At 35.1% G+C, this 8,751-nt stretch overlaps 1 protein-coding gene across 1 annotated transcript in view; it reads right to left on the bottom strand.

The window, feature by feature from the left end:
- The window catches only part of LOC110308982 (heat shock cognate 71 kDa protein-like), a 9,635-nt gene extending 1,974 nt beyond the window's left edge, over positions 1 to 7,661 (bottom strand). Inside the window, exons 1-2 of the mRNA XM_021181332.1 lie at positions 7,494 to 7,661; positions 6,478 to 6,941 (exon numbers count right to left, since the gene is read on the bottom strand). Of these exons, the coding sequence (XP_021036991.1) occupies positions 6,478 to 6,941; positions 7,494 to 7,593 (564 nt within the window). The 5' untranslated portion in view covers positions 7,594 to 7,661. The remainder of the gene's footprint in view (positions 1 to 6,477; positions 6,942 to 7,493) is intronic.
- Between the last annotated feature and the right edge of the window lie 1,090 nt (positions 7,662 to 8,751).

Genomic DNA, 8,751 nt, shown 5'->3' with positions numbered 1-8,751 from the left:
AAGAGAGAGAAAGAAAGAAAGAAAGAAAGAAAGAAAGAAAGAAAGAAAGAAAGAAAGAAAGAAAGAAAGAAAGAAAGAAAGAAAGAACATTTCCTTTTTCTTTCATTACCTAGACTGGATTATCGTTTTTATTTTACAAGATTAGCATCTATTACACATAATTAGCGAATGGGATCTCTATGATATTCCAATAAATGAATGGAGTGTGCATTAGGTTTCTGCTTTTAGCAGCCATTTTGCTGTAATTCTTCATCTAGGGTTGAGACCTGGTAACATTTTCCTTCCCAATGACAGAAAGTTACATGGAGTTGTGCTGATCTTGCTTAAGCTAATATATTGTTGAGATTTCAGATACATATCTTCCTTATACAAGATGTTATTCCATATCAGGTATCTTTTTCCTATGTCTTTTTCCTATTGATCGTCCCCATCTTCCCCAGAGTTCCCTGAGTCTCAGGCTTGGGCTAGTAGTACTCTAGGACTACTTCTATAGAAAAATTCTGACTAACCAACGTGTCATATTGACCACACATAGCTGTGAATTTACAAAAAATCTTCAGGAACTCCATAATCTCATACTTTCTAACTGGAAATTGAGTGAATTTTTCTTTTTGCTTTGTTATATTTCTTTGAAACACAATATAAAGAAACGTACTTACCGTCTGTTCTTTTCTAATGTATTGTTAATCCCAGGTAAATTGATAAATAAAAGTGAAATATGTCTTGCTGAGTAACAGTAATACCTTACTGAGAATACACTGTCTTTTCATAGTTTCAAATATTGCATTAATTAAGAGTTTATTTGATTTTACTTTCTTAGAATATATAAGAAATGTTATTAAGAAAGAATGGATACATGGATGAATTATAAATTAGTGAATGAACAAAACTTAGAGGTTGTATAGTAAGAATCAGTTTAAAACATAGACAGAAGCTTTGATTAATTCTGCCTTTAAGTGACTTTCAACGAAATAGAAAACAGTATACAAATAAGTGCAAATATGGGTATTTTAAATTTTTAACAAGTAATCAGTTGAACATTTATGATATTTCAATGTATCTTGCATCTTCAACTAATATATTCATTCACGCTTAATTAAAGTGATTATTTTGTCTGAATTCAAAGTATAATGACTATTTTTGTAAAATAGTTTATTAGGAACTTGATGTTTCAATAAAAGTAAAATATTTGGCTTAAAAGGGTTGAATGTTTATTTTACAATATGGGTGTAAAATAGAAGAAATAAAATCTGCCCAGAGAAGCAAATTACATTAAAAAAAAATGTGTGTAGGGTTACATTCTAATTCTGAGAAAGCCCAGAGGTGTGTTAGACTTCTATGAGTGAATTTTTTTCAGGACTGTACATATGATGAACAAAGATATAGAGTATTACATGATTTTTTTCCCCTTATAATTGCATGGCCCCAATTAAAGCATAAATATAAAAACTATTAGCAAATATTTCATATTAGCTGATTCTTTAACCCAGAAATCCCAAGTTATCCAATCAATTGATTGCATTATAATGGAAAAGCTTTCCAAAATGAATTAGTAAAATACATTTAAACATATATTTAATTACTGCCTAGTCCTTATATTATTCTCTAGAGACTTTTACAGCCAGTATTTTGAAAGTAAAATAGCATTTAAGAGCTAAGAGTTAAAGTGTTTCTTGAGTATCATTAAATAAGATTCTGCATTAGGGAGGATCAATCCTTCCTAATGTAATTTGGATACATCATCAGTTTTGAAGCACACCAATTGTCCTAACATAGTGACCACATTGACTTATTGTTCCAGAGTTTAGGACTAATGCAGTAAATGACTAATAAAGTCAATAGAATACTAGAGTAGTACAATTTTCAACTCCTTTTTTTTTTCTAGACCATGTTAATCACTGAAGATGTTGGTGATTAAAATTTGTTTTCAAGGGAAGTACAGATATTGCTTATGCTCATATTTTAGGACAGTAAGACGGCATTCTACAAAATAATTCATACATTCCCTTACCTCATGTAAATATCTATCAAAAATATCATTCAAGCACTGTAAAAATAAAACAGAAGGAAATCCAGTCTATAACAAGTTGGTTTTATTTGGTGTTAACTATATTTTATAACCCTAATCCTAAGGACAATTGTTCATAAAATATGAGTATATTTCCTGAATATATGATATCTATATCTATATATCTATCTATATCACATTTGTTGAAATCAATCCAGACTCAAAGAATATAGGTAAAAAGAAGGGTAGAAGGGCTCTTGGAAATACTTATATATCTCCTTGAGAATAGGAAATGTGTTTTGAAGATAGATTACAGGAAGATATGAACAGGAGCTAGAATGATCAAGCAGAGTAGGGCATGCAGAAAGAAAACTCAAGAATGGACACATATATCTCTCTGTTAAGAGGAAGCACATTCTGAATGTAGATTGCAGGCAGGTATGAACAGGAATGATCATTCAGAGTGGAGGACACAGGAAGAGAATTCAAGGAGGGACAGGTGGAATTGAGGTAATGGAAACCTAGTGCTCTAGGAACTTCCTGGAACCCATGAGGATGAACTAGTGAGGACTAGTAAGGAGGACACTGAGTCTGATCTAGCCATTTTTGTGGTCAAGAAAGGCCTCTGGTGATGGTATGATGTTACATACAGTTGGTAAGGGGGTCCTGTGGAGATCTCATAAAACCCAAGCTTAGGACAGAACATCTGCCTCTGAAAACTGACAGTGGGTTTCTCTGTCAACAACATCCACATAGAACAATGACTATAGAGAGGGCAAGGTCATCTGTGCCTGAAGTCTTAATCTCTATGGTCTAGTCTCTTTTGCACGAGAACATTCTCTGCAGGATATGGAAAGATGGACACTGAACCAGCCACAAAATCTCCCATCTACAATCTCTGTCCTAACTATAAGATGTGCTTGAGCGATGGTCACAGCTCTCAGTTTACCTTGAGAATAAGCTCTAGAAGAGAGAGTTCATGCCTTACACTACCTGGAACTGGATGCTGGATAACCCAGAGGCCTAGGATAGAATATAACAGGATTGCCAGAAGATAAATAAATATTTCTAGTGATATTCTGCTATACTCCTAAATCAATCCAGTTGTCATCAGAGGCATTTTTACCAGCAGCAAATGGGATGGATGCAGAACCCAGCGCCAGACATTATGCAGAAATAGAGTCTAAATTAGACATCTCCAATGGGGATTTCTCCTTTGGAGAGGGAGGAAATATTGTAGTAGTCAAAGGGGATGAAGGACATAAGGAGACCATGTCAACCAAATCAACTAAGCAGAGTTCACATGAGGCCACATCTACTGAAGCAGGAAGTATAGGTCATTTCACGGTTTGGCACCAAGTCTTCTTCATAAATGTTGTGGCTATTAGCTTGGTCTTTTGTGGGACTCTTAACAGTGGGAGTGGCTGTGCTTCTGACACTTTTGCCTGCTCTTGAGACTCTTTTCCTCCAATTGGGTTGGCTTGCCTAGACTCTTTAGGAGGGCGTTTGCCATGTCTCATTATTATATCTTGTTTTTTATAGTTTAGTTGTGGTCTCTTAACATATTTTCTTTCCTAAAGAAGGAACACAAGGAAAGTAAATGTGGGGCAAGGGGAATGGGCAGATACAAGGAGGTATTTGGAGGAGTGGAAGGAGGAGAAACCCTACTCAGCATGCATTATATTAACTGAAGATTCTTCTATATGCAGTTACATATCAGGTTCATGGCTCACATGGCTGTGTTCTTGAAACCTTATTGGGAGTGAAGAAAACTTAATATATATAGACATGTATTTATAAAGCTAGAATACTCTGAGCTTTGCCCTCCTACAAACCAATATCCCAGAAACTTGGTGTATTTTAGTAGACAACACTAATTTGGAGTCAAATTAAGAAATCTTGATATGGGATCTCTATAGAGAAGCAGTCTCTGGGCAGCCTCATCATGCAGTCATCTGAGATAAGAAAGCTGTAGAAATCAATATGTACTGATTTAGCTAAAGGTTAATTGTTTATCAATATTCTTCGTCCAATATGGGAAGACCTTACCATTACAATAAGTCTGGGCCAATGGTGTTCTTTATGTGGTTATGCTCATGTCAACAATACACATTCAAACAGATGCACATTTGCTCTCTACAAAGGAAGGCAAGTATAATTAATCAATAGGATAAAAGTAAAAGACTAAGAACTCATCCCTAAATGATACACTCATATCAAACTGTAATCATAGCAAAGGCTTGACTTATTGACTATCATTCTGGTAAGATCTCACAGGAGGGTACAGAAGTAATATAAGAGTCCACTGATGGGAGGAGTACTGTTACATTTCTGCATTCTAGATATTATATGTCTATTCCATTCATATATTCAGACTTACTGTGATTTCTCATGCAAAACATGGAAGATCAATATACTGGGATATTGAATAGGTATACTCAATATACTGGGATAAGAATAGGTGGTGTGGATGATCATCAGATCTCACCCAAAACTTTACTGAGTTACTCTTAACAGTTAATAACTGCTGAGAGAGAAATGATTGTTTCCTGAAAACAAAACAAAGCAAAACAAAAGGCCAATATGGCCACCAGTAGAAAACCCATACTCCAGAGGATTGGTCACACTAATATGCTTATGAGTAGGGAAATTTAACTAAATTTGGTGGATTATGAGAAATAAGTAAAGGGGCATGAGATGAAGAATGGGTTTTGCTCTATGGTGAAGTATTTGGAAAGGAAAGTCAATGTTTTTATAGAATTATTTTATTATATACCCATTGATATTTTCTTTTTTAATTGGATATTTTATTTATTTACATTTTAAATGTTATCCCCTTTCCTGATTTCTCCTCCTGACATACCCTATCCCATCTCTCCCTGCTTCTATGAGAGTTTTCACCTACCCAATCACTTCCTCCTATCCCTCAAATAAAGAAAAATAAATAAAAATGGTGATTTATATTTTCACGAAATTTTTTGTGAAAGAGCTCTTACTAAAAGTTATTTCTAACTGTACATCAAAATAACTCATTTTAAATGAAACATAAATTTACCTCTCCCTCGTGTTTCCATTACACTTGTGTCTCTTATAAGGAAAAAAAAAATATATATATATATATATATATATGCTATGGATGTCTTAGGGCCTCTAAGTGTGGAAAACACTGTGTGTGTGTGTGTTTCCAAGAATTCTCTAAGTGTGGAATACACTGTGTGTGTGTTTCCAAGAATGGAGCACAGCATTAATTTAAGCTTATTCCCAAAGACTTCATGAGGTGAATACTATTCTTCTTTCCCATTATTCTAATGGGGAAAACCATTGGGTGATATGAAAATTTCAAGATTGCCCACCAAGTAAATGGCAAAACTAGGATATAAATGGACTCTGTGGCTTCTATATACAAAAATATCATCCCTCTCTCTTTTGTTTTATGTACTTATGGAACACACTCTGTACAAAAGATGAATAAATTTGGATGAATAATTTAATGAGCAATTACTATGTCTATGTTGGCTATGTCCATGGATGATCTGCTAATATAAACAATGATGAAACAGGAGACATTGTGAAGGGTAAGTAAAATATGTTCTAAAGTTGGTATAAAAGTTTAAACAAAACTGCAGCATTGTGCTGTCAGCTAGCTAGATCATCTCTCCATGCACTATGTTGTTACCACTTAATCTGTAATCACTGCCCAGACTGCACACCTCTGCCTCATTCTAATTGGATCTCCTATGTTAACCAGTGGCATTTTTTCAAATGCAATTATGAAATTTAAGTTAGGTTATCTAGTTTGCTAATTAATTAATAATGTTATCCAAGTTTAGTAAATAAATATATTCAATAAATAAATATACACAGACACACACATACATGCACACACAAAGATATATGTGTGTATGCACACATGCATATTAGTATTAGACATAATATTCTCTATATTAGGATACATTATGTAATAACTTCAATATATTCTTATAGTATCTATTATTTATTAAATTTTATGTTTGCAAAACTTAAAATTTAAAGGTTACACTCTGGATAATCAAGCGACATTATACATTACTGTGTGCATTAAGCATTTATTTTGTAATATTTCTGAGCTTCTAGTTTACAATATAGGAAATAAAAATTTAAATAATTTTCAAATGTGACAGAAAAAGGAATTGCCATTATATTGTGGTGAATAAATAAATATTTCATAAAATTATTGAACACTCATTAAAACATGTATTTTAAATAAATGTTTAGCAAAACTATTTTGAACATTTATAAGGAATTATTATTATTTTTTTTGGTGCCAATTTAAATAGTTTTATTATTCCATGTTACTTGTTTTGGGTCCCTGTGGAACAAAGCTACACCCTCTTCTTGGACTGACTTAATCCAACTGTCTGCTTGTGGACGTTGTACATCGTGGTGCGGAGCCTAGTGCGCACCACGATGTACAACGTCCACAAGCAGACCTTCTTATCTAAGCCATAAGCAATAGCAGCAGCAGTTGGTTCATTGATGATTCGAAGTACATTGAGGCCAGCAATAGTTCCAGCATCTTTTGTTGCCTGTCNCTGAGAGTCATTGAAGTAAGCNGGCACTGTGACCACAGCATTGGTAACAGTCTTTCCGAGGTATGCTTCTGCAATTTCCTTCATCTTTGTCAGAACCATGGAGGACACTTCCTCTGGGTAGAAACTTTTTGTCTCCCCTTTGTATTCCACTTGGACCTTGGGCCTGCCTGCATCATTCACCACCATGAAGGGCCAGTGCTTCATATCAGACTGAACAACAGCATCATCAAACCTACGCCCGATCAGACGTTTGGCATCAAAAACTGTGTTGGTGGGGTTCATTGCAACCTGATTCTTGGCCGCATCCCCAATTAATCTCTCTGTGTCCGTGAAAGCAACATAGCTCGGCGTGGTGCGGTTACCCTGGTCATTGGCAATAATTTCCACCTTTCCATGCTGGGTGCTGCTTGTGGACGTTGTACATCGTGGTGCGCACTAGGCTCCGCACCACGATGTACAACGTCCACTTCTTATAGCAGCAGCAGTTGGTTCATTGATGATTCGAAGTACATTGAGGCCAGCAATAGTTCCAGCATCTTTTGTTGCTTGTCGCTGAGAGTCATTGAAGTAAGCCGGCACTGTGACCACAGCATTGGTAACAGTCTTTCCGAGGTATGCTTCTGCAATTTCCTTCATCTTTGTCANAACCATGGAGGACACTTCCTCTGGGTAGAAACTTTTTTGCTCCCCTTTGTATTCCACTTGGACCTTGGGCCTGCCTGCATCATTCACCACCATGAAGGGCCAGTGCTTCATATCAGACTGAACAACAGCATCATCAAACCTACGCCCGATCAGACGTTTGGCATCAAAAACTGTGTTGGTGGGGTTCATTGCAACCTGATTCTTGGCCGCATCCCCAATTAATCTCTCTGTGTCCGTGAAAGCAACATAGCTNGGCGTGGTGCGGTTACCCTGGTCATTGGCAATAATTTCCACCTTTCCATGCTGGAAGACACCCACACAGGAGTAGGTGGTGCCAAGATCAATGCCAACTGCAGGTCCCTTAGACATGGTTGCTTGCGTGTAGGCCCGGCTGCGCTGACGACGAGACCACACAAATGCCCGGCGGCTGCCTCCGCGTTCAATGAGCTATAAGGAATTATTATGTCAAAAATTTATGTTTTCAAATTTATAGGTATTTGTACAGTAAAATATTTGGCAATTACTTCGGATATTTGGCCAGTATGCCTTTGTTAACTTAGAATAAATTAAGAATCATTAAATTAGATTTTTATGTGAATAACCACTGGGTCTGATTTATAATAAGTAGTAAATATTTTGTCAAATATTCGAAAAAGGTCAAAATAATTTTAAAGCTCACAGTTGTCAAGTTGATGCAAGGAAATTAATTTATAATAAAATAAGTTGAGAGTAAAGGATTGAAGTTTTCAGACAGTATTAGGATATTAAATTATATCAATATAAATTAATATATAAAGATAAATTAGTTAAAGATCTGTGGATAGAGCAATTTAAGGAAATCACACAAATTTTTTTTTTATGAAATTGCCGTTACTAGCACTAACATATGCTAATATATCTGTACAAAATGCAATTCTATAAATATAAGTAAACATACAAAATATACACTTACATATATCTTGAAAATATAGGATATTTCCTGTTTAAATAATGTAGTACTGAATACTATATGATACAATACTTTTATGTTAACCATGTATCCATGTATGACTCCAGCCACTGCCTTTTCTTTTCAATGCACTTATATTTATCCATGTCTCTCTCTGTCTGACAGTTATGTTATCTTCCTGTCAATAGCAAGGAAGCAGATCTGCAAATTCAGTCTTGGAGTAAACACAAACATCATACAATCCAAGATCTCAGTGATATGAGAACTGGAACTGTATGTTTGTTCTACTATAGAGTATAGGCTTAAGTGAAAGGAATGTATTTTGTTCATATTATAAAATATAATAATTCTTAATTTGGCATAAATGCCTATGCTGAAAACATTTTATTATAGAAAAGTAGTTGTCATTCATTTTTGTTTAAATGAATGAAGTTTGTTTTTTTTTTTTTTAGATTTATTTATTTATTATAAATAAGTACACTGTAGCTATCTTCAGACACTCCAGAAGAGGGTGCCAGATCTCGTTACGGATGGTTGTGAGCCACCATGTGGTTGCTGGGACTTGAACTCTGGACCTT

This window comes from Mus caroli, chromosome 14 (genome assembly GCF_900094665.2).
Source record: "Mus caroli chromosome 14, CAROLI_EIJ_v1.1, whole genome shotgun sequence".
In the NCBI taxonomy this organism is placed as follows: Eukaryota; Metazoa; Chordata; class Mammalia; order Rodentia; family Muridae; genus Mus; species Mus caroli.
This window is presented reverse-complemented; position numbering and strand designations above follow the sequence as displayed.